General features: G+C 41.0%; 2 protein-coding genes across 9 annotated transcripts; one reads left to right on the top strand and one right to left on the bottom strand.

Annotated features, from left to right (window-relative positions):
* Positions 1-4,286: 4,286 nt before the first annotated feature.
* LOC104604045 (Ribonuclease P protein subunit P38-like protein) lies at positions 4,287-11,706 on the top strand. 8 transcript variants are annotated; one of them, XM_010268266.3, is made up of 5 exons: positions 4,287-4,474; positions 4,582-4,628; positions 6,230-7,503; positions 7,965-8,878; positions 9,035-9,615. In XM_010268266.3, exons 3-5 carry the CDS (start codon positions 6,258-6,260, stop codon positions 9,377-9,379), a joined length of 2,505 nt encoding a protein of 834 aa, XP_010266568.1. In that variant the 5' UTR covers positions 4,287-4,474; positions 4,582-4,628; positions 6,230-6,257; the 3' UTR covers positions 9,380-9,615. The 8 variants fall into 8 exon arrangements, 7 of the variants coding, with proteins under 7 accessions (XP_010266568.1, XP_010266567.1, XP_088757798.1 ...); XM_010268265.3 differs by having other exon boundaries at positions 4,290-4,415; positions 4,535-4,628; XM_088901672.1 differs by adding an exon at positions 11,534-11,706 and having other exon boundaries at positions 4,331-7,503; positions 9,035-9,350; positions 9,503-9,538.
* Positions 11,707-11,902: 196 nt separating this feature from the next.
* On the bottom strand, positions 11,903-13,714 carry LOC104604104 (protein RKD4-like). The gene is made up of 2 exons (XM_088900326.1): positions 12,603-13,714; positions 11,903-12,293 (listed from the first exon to the last, which is right to left on the bottom strand). Exons 1-2 carry the CDS (start codon positions 13,116-13,118, stop codon positions 12,099-12,101), a joined length of 711 nt encoding a protein of 236 aa, XP_088756452.1. The 5' UTR covers positions 13,119-13,714; the 3' UTR covers positions 11,903-12,098.
* Positions 13,715-18,656: the final 4,942 nt, after the last annotated feature.

The following is an 18,656-nucleotide window of genomic DNA, read 5'->3' as shown; positions in this document are numbered from 1 at the left end:
AACCAGAGGTGATAAAAAAATTGGCCAAAATTGGTGTTTTATCTCAGGTTCTCACAGGAGAGCCAATGGATTAGTCCCCGTTTCATAAAACCGGCCTGCTTTTTATCATTTTTATTGGAGGCTATAACTTTGCATTTGGTTCTTCAATTGAGGTGATTTTTTTTTTTTTAATTTTGGATAACATTTTGCAATGTATGTATTTCAAAGGGTCCAGATGTAGTAGGCACATTAGGTAAGCATAATGAGTGAGTACATAATAGCTGTGACAGATGTCCCAGTTAATGTGCCTTAATGAGTGAGTATGTAATAGCTGTGTGACAGATGTCGTAGTTAATGTGCCTTTCGTCCAAACATTTTTGTTCTGTTAGACAGAAATTATTCATTATTTTATTATCTTTATTAAAATAATTAAAAATAAAAACAATGAAAAAGAAAAAACCTAAACGTGTTGGGAGTTGGGATTCATTTACATTTTCCTTTTTCATTGTTTTTATTTTTAATTATTTTGACAAAGATAATAAAATAATGGATAATTTCTATCTAACGGAGCAAAACGTTTGGATGAAAGGCACATTAACTAGGGCATGTGTCACATAGTTATTACGTGCTCACTCATTGTGCTTATCTAACGTGCCTACTATATTTGGACCCATTTCAAGGCACCTTATCCCATTATTTTTTGCTAAAAAAATGCCTTTTTGGCCTCAAATCCTATTTTATATTAAAAAATTAAAACTTAAATTTTAATTTGAACCATGCAAGATTCAAAGTATCGATACTGATACATATTATATCGGGGGCTTCCCGATATGCCCCTACAGGGGGTCTTTCGGGGTCTCGACCAATTCAGAGGGTGGACAGACTTTAAACCAGCCCCTCTGAATCAGATTCGAAAAAAAAACTATCAATATTATGATATTTTGGTATCGATATTTTGAACTTTCCATCTGAAAATATTCTGTCTACGAGGTTAATCCAATATGGGTTAAACCGTTAAACAAGGATCCTATAGATTGGATTGCAATACCAAAATTGACATGGTTTTCAATATCAAGCTCTAGTTTTAGGGGGGGTTCCCCAATGTGAATACTTCTAATTTTATGAACAATGGCAGCAGCAGGAGCTGCTGGTTTTCAAAAATTAGATACATTGAGATTGAAGACTTCCAAAATTCCAAATATAATAAATAATCAAGAATAAACAGCATCAATATCATGCTTGATTTCAGCTGATATACATGAAAAACTGATAGCCTTATAAATTTTAACTTGACATAATGAGCATTGTTCATCATGAGAATCATGCATTGCAGAGTGAGATTAAAGCCGAAAAGCTGTGTGAGAGAGAGAGAAATGGATTAAACTTTTTTCATATGGTTGTCTGAAGCAAGTATTGGCATTATATAGTAAAGATAATAGCCTTCCGAAGAAAGTTTTGAGAGCAAGGTGGGACTCGGGCATTCCATATTTTGCTTGAAATGTCCTTGCTCTGTCTACTATGGTCAAGCTCTGAAATCCCATTATGAGGAGGCATCCAGATAGCCTTATTATAGATTAAAAGTTGTATGGATGAGACTATTCAATCTTGAAAAATATGGCCAATTTAATTATGAAAAGACATTTTTAAATTGATACGGAAAAGGTTCCAAAAAGAAATAAAGGATTTACCACAAACAATCCACAAAAGCTGCCAAACCTTTAAATTTTGAGTTCAGAGACAGCTTCAAGCTCCAACTCTAGGCCAGTTGTCTAAAAATATGAGCAAGAGTTAGTTCAAGGGCCTCTGTATTAATACACAACTGCTTTCACCCTAGCCTTACAATATTTGGCTAAAAGCAATCTTCCAACAAGAACTCCTACCTAGTCATTGCTGGTAGGCGCACATAGCTAATCAAATTTAAGTTATGCCCATATATAAATGATAGGCTGCTTCTCTGGATCCTGAGAGACCAACCACAGACATTACACATTGTCTGGTTTGTGAAGAAAACTGAATAAAATATTCTTTTACTGAAGAGTGGGACCAGTTTTGCTTCATGACTCTTCCATATTGTTTTCTTCTACTTTCTCTAGCTTCTATAAGAGATAATTTACATTTTCCTTCCAATTTTATCTTAATACTGCTTGTGTTGTGGACCAGGTATAAATTTTGCACCCAGTTTGTGTTTCCCCCTGGAGTTTGTTTTACAGAAACCGTGTACTGTGTGCACCTCTAAGGAGTAAAATTTGCGCTAGGATCGATCACATTATTTTCATCTACCAAAAAATGTGATGTTAAGAAAAAGCAAATTAAAATCTTTCCCTCCTCATGATTTTACTCCCCTCTAATCTAAACAAAGAAAAGCAACGTATCTGAACCAAAATGAACCCAGATTTTATTTTTACCCCCTTAAAATCTTACCTAATGCAAAATAAAACAAGTATACAAACACAGCCCGACTTTATTAATAAGAAGTCACTTTCATTTAGGCAGTGTTTGATTTGTAGGAAAAAATAAAGAAAGGGAAGTAAAAGGTAGGAAAACCTTTATAAATGAAAAATGTATTTTTCATCTATTCTTTTTATAAAGAGAATATTTCTGTTAGTTTTTATTTGTACACTTTTGGATGGTAGGGGAAAAGAAGCTAAAGTTAAAGCTCAAAAAAGAGAATAAGAATTACAGAGAGGTCAGATGGTAGAAAGCGATCTGAGTCTGACCGAACCGACCATATATATACTAATAATCTTTCACCTGCCAAAGGCCCAAGTTCCGTCTACGTAGTACTCGTTCCGTGAGATCAAAATATCAATATATTTGATAGCAAGAAATAAAAGGTGCACCATTATTGGAGTCAAATTTCAGCTGGCCGGTGGGATATGAACATCATCCTGTGCAACTGCAAAATGAGATATGATTTGGAAATTGGAATGAAATCTTCATTGAGTGCGAGATTCAATTCCCAGGTCAACAAGACCAAGCCAGCACACTCTATCAGACTTAGACATGGTTGGACCGTCTGGGCCGTAACCAGTCACAGACGGTTATTCAGATGACTTGTAGTGGTGACTTGGTGAAAATCTTCTCAAATAACCAGGTGTTCTAACTTATAACCAATGTTTTCAAAACTGACCCGGAATCAGAACCACTTTGGCCACCGGTTTCCGGGTCAGTGTGGTTTGACCATCCAGTCCAAACAGACGGCTCATTGCAATTTTAAAAATAAAAAAAAAAACCAAAAAACATTGTTCATGTCAAACAGATCAATGTTTTGATCTCCCATGTCAGTGAGTCACTGACCAAATAAAATCAACAGTCTTTGACAAAAGAACGGTTCAGGGATGAAATAGAACCAATTGCTTGGACGATTTTTGGGCTGAATGGTTCAACCGTCCGAATCAATAACAATTTGAAAGCCATAATTATAACAAATGGATTTTTTGTTATTTTAATTTCATCTAAACATGAAAATTGGAGTAAAAGGATAAGCTGTAAGTGCTCACTTTTTTGTTTTAATCTTTTATTCACACATTTATTTGAACGAGTACTGTGGTGGTCAGACCAGACGGTCGGACTCTTTGATCCATCACCTGCCAGACTCAAAAGCAAAGGCCGAATTTTGAGTTTTGGGGACGCTGGTCCCGGCTGATCTATATATCATGCATCCAACTATTATTGATGTAAACTTCTTTCCAGCTTCATGATGATGCTTCCGGTTAAGGATGACATCCTTCAAGGCTGACTATATATATATACAAGTTTGATAAATTCCTTTTCATTGCTTATCAATAAAAAAAGAGTGAAGGATGAGATCTTTGGACAATTTTCCTCTGGGGGATGATAAGATACTGTTTGGGTAGTGCAGGAATGAGGGACCCTCCCTGACGAAGACGAACGTCAATAATTGTTCTTTCTTTGGAAAAATGAAATTTATAACGGGGTCATTGGGACCTGTTTGGATAAATTCCAACAACATAATTTTTTGAATTTAGAACCCGGTTTCCATGCATGCTATGCTAGTTGGATTAAAATGTTGATATTGCATACACAGTCAAACATGATTAAAATTAACTTTGGGTAAGTTGGTAACTCACTAACTTGGAACCAGAGCCAGAGGTTCTGATGACTTCTGAGTCGTTACTCGTTACATTGAAATTCTACCTTTATCAAAAAAAGAAAAAAAAAAGCTTAATTACGATAAAGAAAAACACTTTTTGAGACAACATTAGTTTTAGGAAAAACTAGCATCCAAACCGGCCCTAACTTTACACTCTGGATTAAGGGAGGCCGGTGAAAAAGCAAGCCAAGCCTTATGTGGATGTGGGTCTCCTTCCTTTTCTTTGTCAAAGCAAGCCAAACCGGCCCTAACTTTACACTGCTGGCTGGTGGCTGCTGCTTTTGAGTTTTGAGTTTTGACAAAGAAAATGAATCCAGTCCAGGTACAGCTCCTCCATGTCTGGATTCCAAGGATGTATCTTGAAATCAAGGCCAAAAGGAGGTCGCTGTTATCCTTTTAACTTGTATATTTAGAGTTGATTATTTTATTTTTATTTTTTAGGTGAAGGAGATGGTCTCGTGTTTCTTCAACAAGTTCCTGCTTTACAGGTATCTATCAGGCAAGGGAGCAAAGAGAGGAGAAACCAAGTTCTATGGTATGGCCCAATCCCCATGATAACGTCGTCTCTGAGGTGGGTTTTATGATGACAATAAGGCTTGGGTGATTCGGTTTGATTATCTATAGTAAATGGATCCGATATACGGAAATCTGGTCTGGTTGGACTCTTCTGTTAGGAGATGATTTAAATATCATCATAAATGATGAATGTTGATCTCAGATTTTTTTCCAGTTTTCTAACGTTTGGCCATTTTACCGTTCTGGGTGTTATCTCTCTCTCTCTCTCCCCTTTTTTTTGGTGGTTCTTCTCTACTTGGCCGTTTTTTCCTGGGTTCATCTTTGAAAAGGGCCGGAATGCAGAAACCTATCAAGCAGAAGAGACGAGTTTGTCCGGCGCTTTTTAGAAACTTTGGATAGGGAAGCACTAAAATGCACGGAAAGTGGCTCTCTGACTTTACAATAATAGATGCATTGTGTTGTTGTTATTATTATTAGTTTTCTGTCAGTGTCGATGCGTTGTGTTATTATTGGTCTAAGAAAAGTGTGGAGGCGCTTGAGGTACGTGTCTGTGTCAACTCAAGTCTCCCACCACTGTGAACCGTGATCCAGACTTCCAGAGAGAGAGAGAGAGAGGAAGTGAGTGTTCAGGGAAGGGAGTAATGGAGTGTGTATGGTATGTATGTTTCACTGTTTCCTTGTTCTCTCTCCACCCACTGACCCGACCGGTCCACGTTTGCCTAGTCAGCTTACGTGGCCCATTTTAGATGTTAGATGCTCCTTCACCTCCATCCCTGACCTGATCCTGTAAAATGTGAATGGTCTAAAAGAGGAAGGTAGTTGAGAGATGCAATCAACCATGAATACAAGTTTCTGTTTCTGCTCTTTATACTAGTAATTCAGAATATTATTTACTGGTTCTGTTGTAACTTTGTGGTGGGTGAAGGAAAGGTGTTCTTTACCCTTTTCCTTCTAGTCAGCATCTCTGCAAAAAAATACGATTTTTTTCTAGACTAGACTAGATAATCTGATAGAGAAATCTCTCTCTCTCTCTCTCTCTCTCTAAGCTTTTTTAGTAACAGTTAGTAATGGCCGCGACCAACCACCAGGAATCCAAAGCTTTTGCTTCCGCTGGCCATTTCCCAATTTGAGAAAATGAACAGAAAACAACTGGGTGGGGGTTGATCGGACGGAGACGGAGTATGTTTCTGAAAACCTGTGAATAATTTTCCATGATTCTCTCCGGCTTTTCTGTTTTGTAGTACACTCCTTTCTAACTGACATTGCCATCTCCTACACGTGTGAAAACCATGCATTCAGCTCCAATCTTCCTTTTTGAGCTTCATGTAAATTTTTACTTGTAAAAGATCGGTGGTCTTGTGAATAAGAGGAGGTTAGATTTTGGTCTTCCTAAGAAGTGAGAAGCCTGCTGTGTTTTCGTTTATTTTGTTTTTGAACCAGGGTATTCAAGGGAAGATCCTTCTTTCACCCGGTCCTCTTTACCCATCAAAACAACACTATTATGGTTTTGGTTGTTTCTTAATTCTTCTCAAGAATTTCGAACCGTTATTCTGATATGGTCTTTTCACTTTTTTAATGCGAATTCTTGACCTGCGTCCCTAATCGGCATGCCATTTCCAGAGGGCTAGAGGAAGCAAATCCGTGAGTGATGATGGGTGAAAAGGAGATCTCAGCTCCATGTCTGTTAACCCCCGAAAAGAATACTGATAGCTTCTATCCTATGTACTTTGGCTTCTCATGTGCATTCGTTGCCCTCAGACTCCTTTCAGGATCCGATATGGATAGTGCAAAGTGGTCTGAGACACGGGATAAAATGCTTCAAGGAAGTGCTCATCTCCTGGGGTTGCTCGTGTGGAAAGTTCAGAGAGGAGAAACCAACGAGGGGAGGTCTGAACTTCGCCAGAAGCTTGAGAGAACCGAGTCAGAGTTGAGCGAGTTGAAGAGAAGAAGAAGCGAAGATGCAAAGGCTAATGAGAAGGTCGTCAGCATATTTGCTGCGCAGGAGCAGAGCTGGTTGAGTGAAAGGAAGAAACTCCGTCAGCAGATTGGAGCTCTTCTAAATGAATTACGGGTTCTCGAGACGAAGAAAGAAGAAGTTATATCAAGTCTAAATGGAAAGGTATGGGAGAAAGAACATCTGATACAATCTCGAGACAAGGCACTGCAGGAAGAGGAAGGGAAGAGGAAGGAGCTAGAAGAAAAGCTACAGAAGGCCGAAGCCATCATGGAGGAATTAAGGGAAACTGTGAAAAGACAAAATCGGGAGCATTCTTCTGAGCTCTGGAAACACAAGACTGCCTTCATTGAGATTGTCTCAAACCAGCGGCAACTTGAAGCGGAGATGGGTCGTGCTCTGCAACAAGTGGAGGCTGCAAAGCAAGAACTTGACTTGGTCTTCAAGGAGAAAGAGGAGTCGATCTCAATGGTCCAGAAGCTTTCTTTGGAGATTATAAAGTTGCGCAGGGATTTGGAACAAAAGGATAAAATCTTGTCCGCCTTGCTGAGGAAATCCAAATTGGATACAACTGAAAAACAAATGCTACTGAAGGAGATTAAAATATCTCAGTCAAGAAAGAAACAAGCTGAGCTAGAAACAGAGAGATGGAGGGCAGTGTGCGGGTCTAGACAAGAGTTACATTCTTTAACAAGTAATTCAGCCGATGAGGTGGAATCATTACCAGATGCGTTATTAGGTGCAAACAGGACACGCCTGGTCAAAATAGGATCTTCACAGTATCGAAGAGCTGGATCGCAGTCAACCCTAAAAACTCCTATTGTTGAATACTCGGAAGCAGGGCACCGAAATGAGCGGGAAGCTTTTGTCACCAAGAGAACTATTACTGCAACTCCTGACGATTCCAACGGATATTCACCCGATGGAGATGGAGAACCCAGTAAGATCAAACTTCTTATTTCATGTTTACTTGATAAATCTTTTCTTTTGTTTTTTCCTTTTTTAATGTTAAACTCAGTGAGTAATAGAGTATTTGTAGGTAACCAGGAAGAACCAACTGGGTTGGGAATCCTAGGTTCGGTTCCGATTGTTCTGTGTCTAGATGTCCTAAGACTAAGAATCCTGGTTGTTCTGTTTGGATAACCCAGTAAGATCAAAATTCTTATTCCATTTTTACTTGATAAATCTTTGTTTTTTTTATTGTTAAATTTAGTGAGTATAAAGTTTTAGTTGGTAACCAGATACAGCCAACTGGATTATGAATCCTAGGTTCGGTTCTGATTGCTCCGTGTCTAGATGCCCTAAAAGTTTTGATTGTTCTGTCTACAGTCCGAAGGCTTTGGATCATGATCACGTGTTTCTTCTAGATTCCTTCTGATTAGTTTCTTTCATGTTTTGAAGTGATGGCGACAGATGTTAGGCAGTTGGAAGGTTGGATTTACTCAGAAACGGAAAAGTGCCCAGTTGTACTCGAGCAAAGACATCACTTAGAGATAGATGCGTTTGCGGAACAAATGAGACTCAAAGATGAGAAGTTAGAAGCTTTTCGTTGGAAGTTGCTCAGCATGGAATTAGAGTCCAAGCGGCTTCAATCCCACATTGATGGACTTGACCAGAATATGTCACATCTCAGGGAGGAAAATATGAAACTTGAAGCCTTATTGTTAGACAAAGAATCAGAATTGAAATCATTAAAAGAGAAATTCACTTTACAGTTACAATCCCTTCATTGTCAAAAGAATGACAAGAATTCATCCTCAATGGATCTGGCTCTAGACCACGAAGCTGTTTGCTCTGAAGTCAAGATAATAAAGAGGAAGTCAAGGCAAAAGGAGGAAGAATCAAAGGCTATTTTGCTTAGAATTCCTCAGGAGGTGGAGGCTGAACAACCCCCCATTGATGACCAGCCTGGTCACATAAGTTTCACAGTCCAATCCCCTGAAGGAGATATTGAAGTAGAGAAAGAGGTTGGCATTGATCCAGGTCATGTTCCACAAAAGTCTGTGGGTCCGGAGGAGGTTGAGGTTGTTGGTAAGTTATCATCAATTGGGAACTGTCTTATTAAGAAGGATTCTTCTCCATGGAAGATGGATCTTCAGGCTCTTGGAGTTTTCTATAAGATCAAAAGGCTGAAACAGCAACTCATCATGCTTGAGAGGTTGGTGGGAACACAAAGAAGTTATGAAGAAAGTGAGAAAGATGATCAAGAGCATTCACAGGCAAAGGGTTTCCTATTATTAATGTCATTGCTCAATAAACAAGTTAGCAGGTACCAGTCACTCCAAGAGAAGACTGACAATCTATGCAAGCGGATGGTAAGTTCTCAAGTCTTAACCCCTCTATAGTCTATACCACAGGAAAGATTTGGAAATATAAAAGTCAAGTCCACTGTGTGATCAGCTGAACTAGCTTATTTAGTTAGAACTAAAAATGTACTGATGTTTCCTAATAAACAACTCGTTCCTTTTCAGCATGAGAAAGATCCAGATGGGAGTGGTGGAGATTCAAATATGCCAATAACAAAGGAGAAAACTAAAACATTGGAGCACTTTCTCGAGGAAACATTTCAACTACAAAGATACATGGTTGCAACAGGGCAGAAATTGATGGAGATACAATCCAGGGTGGCTTCTGGTTTATTTGAGGGTGCCGAAGAGCTTGATGGATCCACTGGTTTCAATCTGAGGCGGTTTGCTGATGGTGTCAGAACTCTTTTCAATGAAGTTCAACGGGGACTAGAAGTCCGAATTGCTCGGATTATAGGAGATCTTGAGGGCACCCTAGCATGTGAGGGGATTATACATTTCAGTAACTAGCATCATTTTCCTTGCTGACAACCCTATGTAGATTTTTTTTAATCATTTAACTACATGAGAGGGTCATATTTCATAGATCATAAGTTCTAGTTTGTATTTATGTTTTGTGTGTTGTGTGTGCAGAAGCCAAATGCAAGGCTCTGAATTGTTGTGTCATAGGTATGTCCATGTCAAATTCTTACAGTTGAATATGTATATAGGAGCTAATTCAATTGTTTGAAGTAGTTTTGGTTCTACATTCTGATCCATTGTTTTGCTGACTCAAAGGTTTCTGGCTCTTATTTAGCAGCATGTCACTTCTAATGCCATTGATTGAGCACCATAATGCATGATTGCTCATTTTCAGACACCTTAGAGTTGTGGAAATATACAACTCGAGACAGAGGATTCTAAATTGATCTTTAAGAGTCATTATTGAACAGGAAGTTTCTCTCTTCCAACCTATGTAAAAGTTAGTTTACTTGCATTTTTACATGAAGTTAAGCATGAAAACAGAATCTCTTGCAATGAAAACAAAACGCCGCATGTTGCAGAACAAGTTAGGGACTTCACCATATTTAGGGTTTTAGGGTTGAATCAGGTTCCAGTTGATGGTACTGCAAAGTAAGGGCAGTAGGGCTAAAACTAGAACATTTTGAGAAGGGAATCTAGAGTTAAGGGAGAAACAGAACAGATTGAATTTCAGATTTACAGTTTAAAAGCATCAAATGTCAACAAAATATAGGTAAAAAAATTAGGGGAAATAAGGCTAGAGGTGGATATAGTGCAAATGACTTGAATAGAATCTACTAATATAGATCAAGATCAAATTAAGAGGCTAAGTAATAATACTAGATCTAGGATTTTAAAGGGGATGTTATAATTGAGAAGCTTCAAATCTAGGATCTCTCTTTACTGTAAAATCAAGTAATGTGCCTTAGGGTGTAAAATCAAGCTCGATTGCTAATTCTCAATGAAATGAACTAAATTCCCTAGACCACTTTGTTTCTTGCAGCCATTTTATATCAGATTGACTAATATTATACTATATACATGTCTATTTTATATGAATTTAGTCTATTGGTTTGATGAATTAATTAGTCAACCAAAGAGACATTCATTCTATTATCTATATAGCAAATGTGATGGATGTTTCTTCTACATGGTAGACTTGGAGGTAACTTCCAATCAGATTATTAATTTATTATGCATCACAATTCACAATCAGGGAAATGACAAGCGGATGAGTTGTCTCCATTGCATAGAAAATAAAATATATGCAATGGTGATGTTGACTTCTTTCAAACACATCAAACATCATAATCTCCCCATGAATAATGTCACAAGTTGATTCAATCACCTTCTCTAACAGTAAACAATTGTATAACACGTTTTAAAGAACACAATTCTTAATCTACCAAATTAAGAGTGCAGTAAAATTCACTTTGCTTGACAACCTTTGACATTATGTAGACTAAGTATCATGGTGGACATCCGTGTGTAAAAATGGTCCAAGCCCGTAGGCCATCATCCCCTGTTTCTGTGATTACATCCAACCCTCTGTTCTCCATTTCTCCTGTAACCCAGTAATACCCTACTCTCCACCTCATTATATTCATCACAACACCGGTAGTAAAATAGTATCACCATCTTTCTACAGAAATCCTCCAGATTGTTGGTGAAACTCATGATGCAGAACTCTGGCACTGAAATGGTATTTTGAACGGAACAGGCTATTGAGACTTTTCAATCTTCGGTCCATTTCAAACCAAGACTGATGATTGAGTTCAAAATGTTCAAGAATGCTTATTGTCTTGTTTCCTATCAGAAATTGGTTCTCTCTTCAGAAATTGGTTCATTTTTTTAGTTTAGCCAATAAACAACCACACCTATGACAGAGATTGGTTTTCTCTCTTCTGAAGACAACCCCATTTAATTTATTTATATATTGTCCTTTCTTTCAGAGTTATATTTCAAAAAAATTTGGTTGAATTCGTAGGCCTCAACTATGTAAATCCAGAGTTGTATGTGAAGAACTTTCCCTGCCACTTTTCATTCATAAACTTTATCTTGAAAGAAAAGCTTAAGCCAGTTAGACAAGTTAGTAGGTTTAAAGCAACCAAATGTAGGAATATCATTAGGATGGCATCTTCCTACTCCATTTTTATTTCACAGGATGTTGCAGGAGGATCTCAAGAAGGATATACCACCTTGTTTTTCTGGTAACAAATTGCAGTCCATAAGAGCATCTGTAATTATATATACAAAGTCAGCATCCAGCAACTAGTTCTACTGTTTCCTGGTTTCTCAAGGGTAGATTTGCTTATTTAATTCCAGAGTTTTACTATTGATTCTCTTCTGCATCTTTTTCCCTTTTACTTTAATAACTACTATCCTAATTAATAATACAATAATTGGTCATTGATTTCAAGGTAAAGAGCATATAATAAGAGATGGGTGATTCCATGAAAAAACAAGACATTGAGAACAAAGCATCAAGTGGGAGGATTCCCTTGAATCTTGAATTTTTGATAATCATTACAGGATTTACAATAATACTATGAATAATGAGCCAACCATTTTCTGCATTCAGAGATTCAAAGTTAATAAATTTGGGACATTTTGTAAAACTCCATTTTAATTTTATAAGTGATCCTGCCCCCTCTCTTCATTATAATTTCCTAAGTAAGCAAACCATTGCTCTCTCATATTCCTATTATGAAAATTTGTTCAAGAAAAACTAGTCTGTAGCAACAGCAGCAGCAGCAGCAGCCAAGGATCTCCTCATCTTGTACTTGGCCTTGAAGCAAACCTGCCTCAGCTTCTTGGTTTTCTCTGTAAGCGCCATCTGGGGCAACTTCTCCATTTCCCTCTTGTGTTCCTCCAGCTTCTGTATTTCTTCTGTCATTCCCAACTCCTTCTCACATTCACGGTTCTACGCTAAGTTAGCAGTTGTTCAACAGAAAAACAAAATAAGGATACTAGAAAAAGGCAACAAGTAAGCCGGTTTTGTTTGTTTGTTTGTTTTTGTTTTTTTGGATCCTTTCTTACCCAAAAAGTAAGCTGACTGATAACAATAACATCATCGTCGGTGGGCCTGTCCCGAAGGAGAGTTCAGAGTAGACATAGCGCCAGGGAAATCTCAACCATCTAATTAATCAGTTGACTAATTTGGTAGACCCAGGCCAATGACAGATGGTTGGGATTATCTGATGACCCTATCTCATGATCATGATTCTCATGGGTTTGTACGTGGGAACTGGTAATGTACAGTAATTACCTTAACGTTGTGAATGAGGGAAGACAGGCTCTTAATCTTGCGATGGGGCCATCTCTTTATTTGAAGCTCCCTGCAGCGCTTCTTCAAAACTGTCAAGCCCACCTTCATTTCCTTGGCTGCTTTTGTTATTGGAACTTTGAAATGTCTCTTAATGTCTTCCAAATCTATTGAAATCGACTTGGACCGTCCAAATCTTTTCTGCTGCTGGGTGCTTGAAGAAGAAGAAGAGCTCTCTACCATTGCTCCTGTGATTCCTGTTGGAATTTCAATGCAAGAACCATTTCCGCCACTGTCGTCACTCCCATCCATTATTACTGCATTAAGGGGAGCCACTTTTCTTATAGTATTATCTCGATTTTCATGGTAACATGGGAAACTAGCCTCGAACGATCCAAAATCACTATATATATCATCATTGGCATATTTGAACTCCAACTCTTGTACTTGGTTCTGCCATTGCCACCACATCATCAACTCCATTGGTTCGTACTGGGGTTCCGAGAAAGTATGCCATGACTGCTCTAAGGTTTCTACCGGCACAGTGAATCCAGTACTGCATGCACATTTGGATTTCGTTAGCTAGAAAGGCAGCAAATTAAAGAGAAACAGTGAAAATAATCCATGTGGAAGTGGATAATTAGGAGTAGGGAAGGATTATATATTTTGCTTTAGAAAGGAAGATGCACCAAAGAGTGTGATTAACTCTCCAAATTATTAGAGAGAAATTAAGTAACTAACAATCTACAAGTATGCTAATTTGTTATTACCTTAGATGTGATTCTCCTTCTCCCTGCTGCAAGTATAACCATTCAAACACTTGCTCGCTCTCCACTTTTACATGGTTAGAATCCATGTGTGTTTGTACTGTATATGAGAGAGAGAGAGAGAGAATGGAATCAGAAGAGAAATGGTATGGACTATGGAGGGTCCCTTTAAATTGAGGTTGAGGAGGAGGAGAGTGGGAGTTGGTGCGCATGACTTGGGAGGGTGTTACAATTATTTTATGGAATATGGGGAAGGATGTTAATTAATGGTATTCACTCCTTTACGATTACCAATCAAAACCAAGGGGACGTACAGAGTCAGATTGAATGCTCTTCTCCTGCTGCTCCTAGTATATATACTTATTGTATTGCATGAATCATAATACATATATATATATATATATATATATACTTATTGTATTGCATGTTATGCATGCATAATATTATTTCTTATTTTTTCTTTTAATCGAGTTCCAAAGTTAAAACACAACTGGTTGTAATGGTGATCGAATCCTGCCTGCATCACAGTTTTGGGGTCATAATTGTTTTGTAGTTTATATTTATAAAAATAACAAATGAATCAGAAATGCATGGATGCATGTATGTTGTATTACATGGAGACCATTAAATGAGGGATGGAGGTTAGAGAAGGAATAGACAGTGGGTGTGTGCAATGTGTGTGTGTGAGAGAGAGAGAAAGAGTAATTAAGTTAATTATTTAGAAATTAATGTAACCAAGTGCATGGTGTTGGGGTTTATTGATTACGCGTTAATTGAATGAATTACGAGCATTGAGATATTGAAATAACAATCTATCGAAATCGTGGTTGCACATGTACCGCCTTTGCTTTAATTCCAAAACCGTCAAGGAATATAATATATAACACAGCCGATCGATGATAAGGGTTGGTTTGGTTTGCGGGGCAATGCCATCAATAACTGAGAATTGCAAGGCAATTTTAATACAAATAAAACCTTAAGAAGCTACAAAAAAAAATATTTCATTAGTGTGAAGTATCATGAACTAGTCGGATACCACGCATATACACTTGTGAAACATTGTTTAATGGTTGGAACTTGGAAGGAATTAATGCTTGAAAATATGCTAATTGTAATAATTAATTTTTTTTCTTTCTAAAAACTGAAATTGGATTACAACCGACGATATTCCATATATGTGACTGGATGAGTGTGGCCAGCAATGTATTGTGATTAGCAGTATAGTATAATTAAGGATTAAACACTGTTCTTTATCAACCGCGATCAGGATCATCAGAATAATTACATCTTATTCAAAAATTTTAATACGTGCCCTTTACCTCTACCTCTACTTCTACCTCTACCTCTACCTCTACCTCTACCATTGTTGATTAAACAAAGATGTGCTAAAAATTTAGTATATATGTTTGACAAAAGCACGAGTCACAAGACAGTACAGTACAGATGTTTTACAAGTAAAAGCTCTGCTCATAGCCGAATTTATTTCCATGGTATATGTGCAGATCAGGTTTTGCTTGCAAGAAATCCTGCCGGCCGCCACGAGACAAGCAGCTGTTCACTGCTCAGAGATTAGCAAAGAATAGTTTACATTGCTTGTGATGATGCACAATCTGGCCGGTCTTAACTGTCAATGATCTTGTCTCTAAACTGAGTAACAGGGATCTGAAACGGAAGGAGAAGAGAAGCTCCGGGGAGAACCCGGCGTAAGGGCTCCGAAGCTCAAGTTAGAATCCTTCAAAGGCAAGATAAACCAGATAGCGCGAAAGTTAGCATACCTCGTTCCTGGAGGGTAGAAGCCTTTTATAACCACCTCGCGCACTCACTTCGAGGCTTCCGTCAGGTCGAGCATGATTACTTCTGAACTCCTGCCAGTTCGGATGTCATTTCCTTTGGCCGGACAGAACCGCCACTGTTCCTTTTGTCGGAGCCGTCTCTGCGGCTAGTGACGACGGTTGCAAGTGGCGGTAGTAGGAAGCCGTTTGAAATGCGGCTGTCAGGCATCAGATCCCAAATCAGTCAGGTGCGTCGCCCTTGGATACGGACGTCCTTGGTGTCGGGTACGTTTGGTCAGCCTGGTGTTTCGGAAGCGAAGTGTTGGAGTGGCGAGCGAGGTGTCTTGAGTTCGGTTTGGAGTGTTCCGAGCTGCCATGGGCCAGCTCGGGTCAGCTTTGTGAGGCTTGGGGCCCAGTATAGTTCGTGCTCCTTGCAGGGAGCTCGGGTTCTCAGTAGGGAGCTCGCTCTTAATAGGGAACTCGGGTTCTTACTTAGGGAGCTCGGACCCTTAACAGGGAGCTCGCTCTTAACAGGGAGCTCGGGCTCCTAGTAGGGAGCTCAGGTTCTTATTTAGGGAGCTCGGACCCTTAACAGGGAGCTCGGGCTCCTAGTAGGGAGCTCGGACTTAGGGAGCTCGGGTTCTTACTTAGGGAGCTCGGACCCTTAACAGGGAGCTCGCTCTTAACAGGGAGCTCGGACTCAGTACAGCGGTCTGGAGTTCGGGCTCAGTAGCGAGCTTGGACTTTGCTCTCGGTGCTTGCTTCGGGCGCTCTACTGTCCCGAGTTGCTTGTTTCTGCCACGTGTCGGGTAACTGCGAGGTCGGGCCAAATTCCCCTTCATCAATTGCCCCCCACTCCCTGCGACAAGGGTCCTGTCTTGGCGCGGGGAGTTTGCAAGGTAGCAGGAGGGTTTTGGTCCGTGCTGAGCGCGCTTGCTCTAATTTGATTTTCAAAAAAGGGCGCGCGTTTGGGGGTCGTGACGACAGTTGCCCGGGGAGCACGGTTACTTCATCCCTACGGGCAGCTTCCCTTGGGAACACGGTCCTGATGAGATCATGATTTTCCGGGAACAGCTCACCGCGGGGCTACGACTGCCCTTTCACCCTCTTCTTGTCAAGGTCCTAAACCACTTCGGTGTGACGGTCGGCCAGCTTCACCCGAACTCTATTAGGAACTTAGTGGGGACAATCTCCTTATTTTGTGACGAGAACTTTCCTTTGGATCTGGAGATTTTCTCCTCTACTTTAATGCTGAAAAAACAAGCGGGTCCCCTTCCTGGGCGTAGGCGGGCATACTACCTGTCTCCTCGCCCGGGCTTCAAACTCTTACACGGACTCCCCAATAAGGTCCCGGCGTGGAAGCGGGACTATTTCGGGGTGCGAAGTGCGCTGGGGTGGCCGTTTCAGACCGGCTGGGGGATGGCCGCTCCCGATTCCGGCATCACACTTGATAAGGAGACGGCGAAGGGCCTCTGGCAATGGGCATGGCTTGGGCTGGATTGTCAATGGTATCTGACGGAGGCCAAGCTTATTGCTGCGGGCCTGAGTTCGGGTAGGTTCTTTCCCTAGTGATCCTGTCTTGCTCTTCTTTTACGTGTCTTACTGATGCCGAACTCCTTTTCGCAAGTACGATGGACTCTCGAGGGACCCGAGGTGGGCACTTGTTCCAGGGCATGAAGAGGAGAAAGCGGGTGGCTAAGCGAGCTCGCGCCGAGCCATCCCAGGGTGCGGAGCCCGAGGTGCCGGATTATCCGGCAGAGGAGCCCGAGATGGTTCCTCCTATGCAGGAGCCGGCGGGGGCTCCTTATGCCGAAACCACACACACGGGGGCTCCCGCCTATTCCGAGTCTGCCCATATGCGAGCTGGGCCGTCGGGCTCGGAGGCCCCGGGGGACTTCAGGAGCGTGTTGTCGCCTGTTCATGCTCTTCAATGGAGTAAGGAGGCGATGTTTCCCGAGGAAGTTGCGGCGTGGACCGAGCTCCCTCTGCACCAAGTGGCCTGCCGTGCTGTTACTCATGCCATGGTGGTAAGTGCTCCTTTCTTTAGAGTTCGGCTTTTATTCTTTTATTCGTTTCTTTGATCCCGTTTTCCTTTGATAGGTGAACTCTTCCATTCACACCTTGGCGAACCAGGTGGAAAGATGCTCGAGGCAGGCGCAAGCTGCCGAGGAGGCTGCTCGGACTGCCGAGGAGAATGATCGTGCTGCTGAGGCTGTTGCTCGCCTTGCGCGGTCTAGGCAGGCGAGGTCTCAGAGGGATGCCGAGGCCATGGGAGTGGTGGTGAAGCATATGGCGGAAATAAAGCTGGACCTGGAGCACCAGGTCGAGTATCTTCAGGAGGATATCAGGGAGAGGACTCAGATCTTCTCTCAAGGCATCGAAGACGCGAAGAAGAAGGCTGTCAGAGATTACATTGCTTCGCCGGATTTCGATGATCTGATGGTAGACTCCTACAGGAGGGGTTTCAAGCTAAGTCGGTGGATGATCCGGAATACGTACCCCAAGCTCGACACTAGCGCCATATCCACTTCGCGCATTACACAAGAAATGGCTAATGCTGCAGATGCCGAACCGGACTCCCAGGGGGAGACAGGTCCTTCGGGTGTTGTTGAAGTGGCTTCTGATAACGATGAAGTAGCCCCTGGCTTGTGAAATGAAATGTACACTTTTTTTTTCGAATGTACACATCTATTCTGAAATGAAATGGCTTTTTGTTCACTGGTTGTCCTGTCATCGAGCTATATTTTTTGCCAAACTGACCATTTCGGTCCTTCAGTTCGTTTTCTGACATGAAATGGCTTCGGGGTACTTGGTGGCCTATAGGTAGTACCTTCTTAAGTTGACAACGTTCCATGCTCGGGGTACTTGTTTTCTTTCTAGGGTTCCGAGCTCGTATGCTCCCCCACTAAGTGCTTTCTTTACTCTGTAGGGACCTTCCCAGTTCGGTCCAAGTTTCCCTACGCCGGGTTCAGGCACCATGACCTTACGGAGAACCAGGTCGCCGACGTGGAAGTTCCTCTTTTCTATTCGCGCGTTATAATACCGAGCTACTTTTTGTTGGTAGGCCGCAGTTCGGATGTGCACGAGGTCTCTCACTTCGTCCAGTAGGTCGAGGTTGGTGCGTAACTCGCCCTCGTTTGTTTGTTCGTTGTACGCTTCTAGTCGCAACGTAGGTACTTCGATTTCCGCCGGGATTACTGCCTCGGTGTCGTATGTGAGGTTAAAGGGGGTCTCACCTGTGGCGGTTTTTTTCGTGGTTCGGTGTGCCCATAGAACACTTGGTAGTTCGTCTGCGCACAAACTTTGGCTCGGTCCAATCGCGCTTTCAGTCCGCAGAGGATGGCTCTATTCATTACTTCTGTTTGGCCATTTGCCTGTGGGTGTGCGACCGATGTGAAGTTCTGACAAATTCCCATACTTCGGCACCATTCTTGGAACTTGATATCTTCGAACTGTTTGCCGTTGTCGGAGATCAGTACCCG

The sequence above is a fragment of the Nelumbo nucifera genome, chromosome 3 (genome assembly GCF_055504915.1).
Source record: "Nelumbo nucifera cultivar China Antique chromosome 3, China Antique-T2T, whole genome shotgun sequence".
Lineage (NCBI taxonomy): Eukaryota > Viridiplantae > Streptophyta > Magnoliopsida > Proteales > Nelumbonaceae > Nelumbo > Nelumbo nucifera.
This window is presented reverse-complemented; position numbering and strand designations above follow the sequence as displayed.

Excerpts from the sequence above, each read along its gene's own strand:
- LOC104604045 (XM_010268266.3), top strand. The coding sequence starts at position 6,258 with ATGATGGGTGAAAAGGAGATCTCAGCTCCATGTCTGTTAACCCCCGAA. Across the intron at positions 7,504-7,964 it reads CGATGGAGATGGAGAACCCA|TGATGGCGACAGATGTTAGG; the intron begins GTAAGATCAAAC and ends CATGTTTTGAAG. Across the intron at positions 8,879-9,034 it reads ACAATCTATGCAAGCGGATG|CATGAGAAAGATCCAGATGG; the intron begins GTAAGTTCTCAA and ends GTTCCTTTTCAG.
- LOC104604104 (XM_088900326.1), bottom strand. The coding sequence starts at position 13,118 with ATGGAGTTGATGATGTGGTGGCAATGGCAGAACCAAGTACAAGAGTTG. Across the intron at positions 12,294-12,602 it reads ACCAGTTCCCACGTACAAAC|AACCGTGAATGTGAGAAGGA; the intron begins CCATGAGAATCA and ends AACTTAGCGTAG.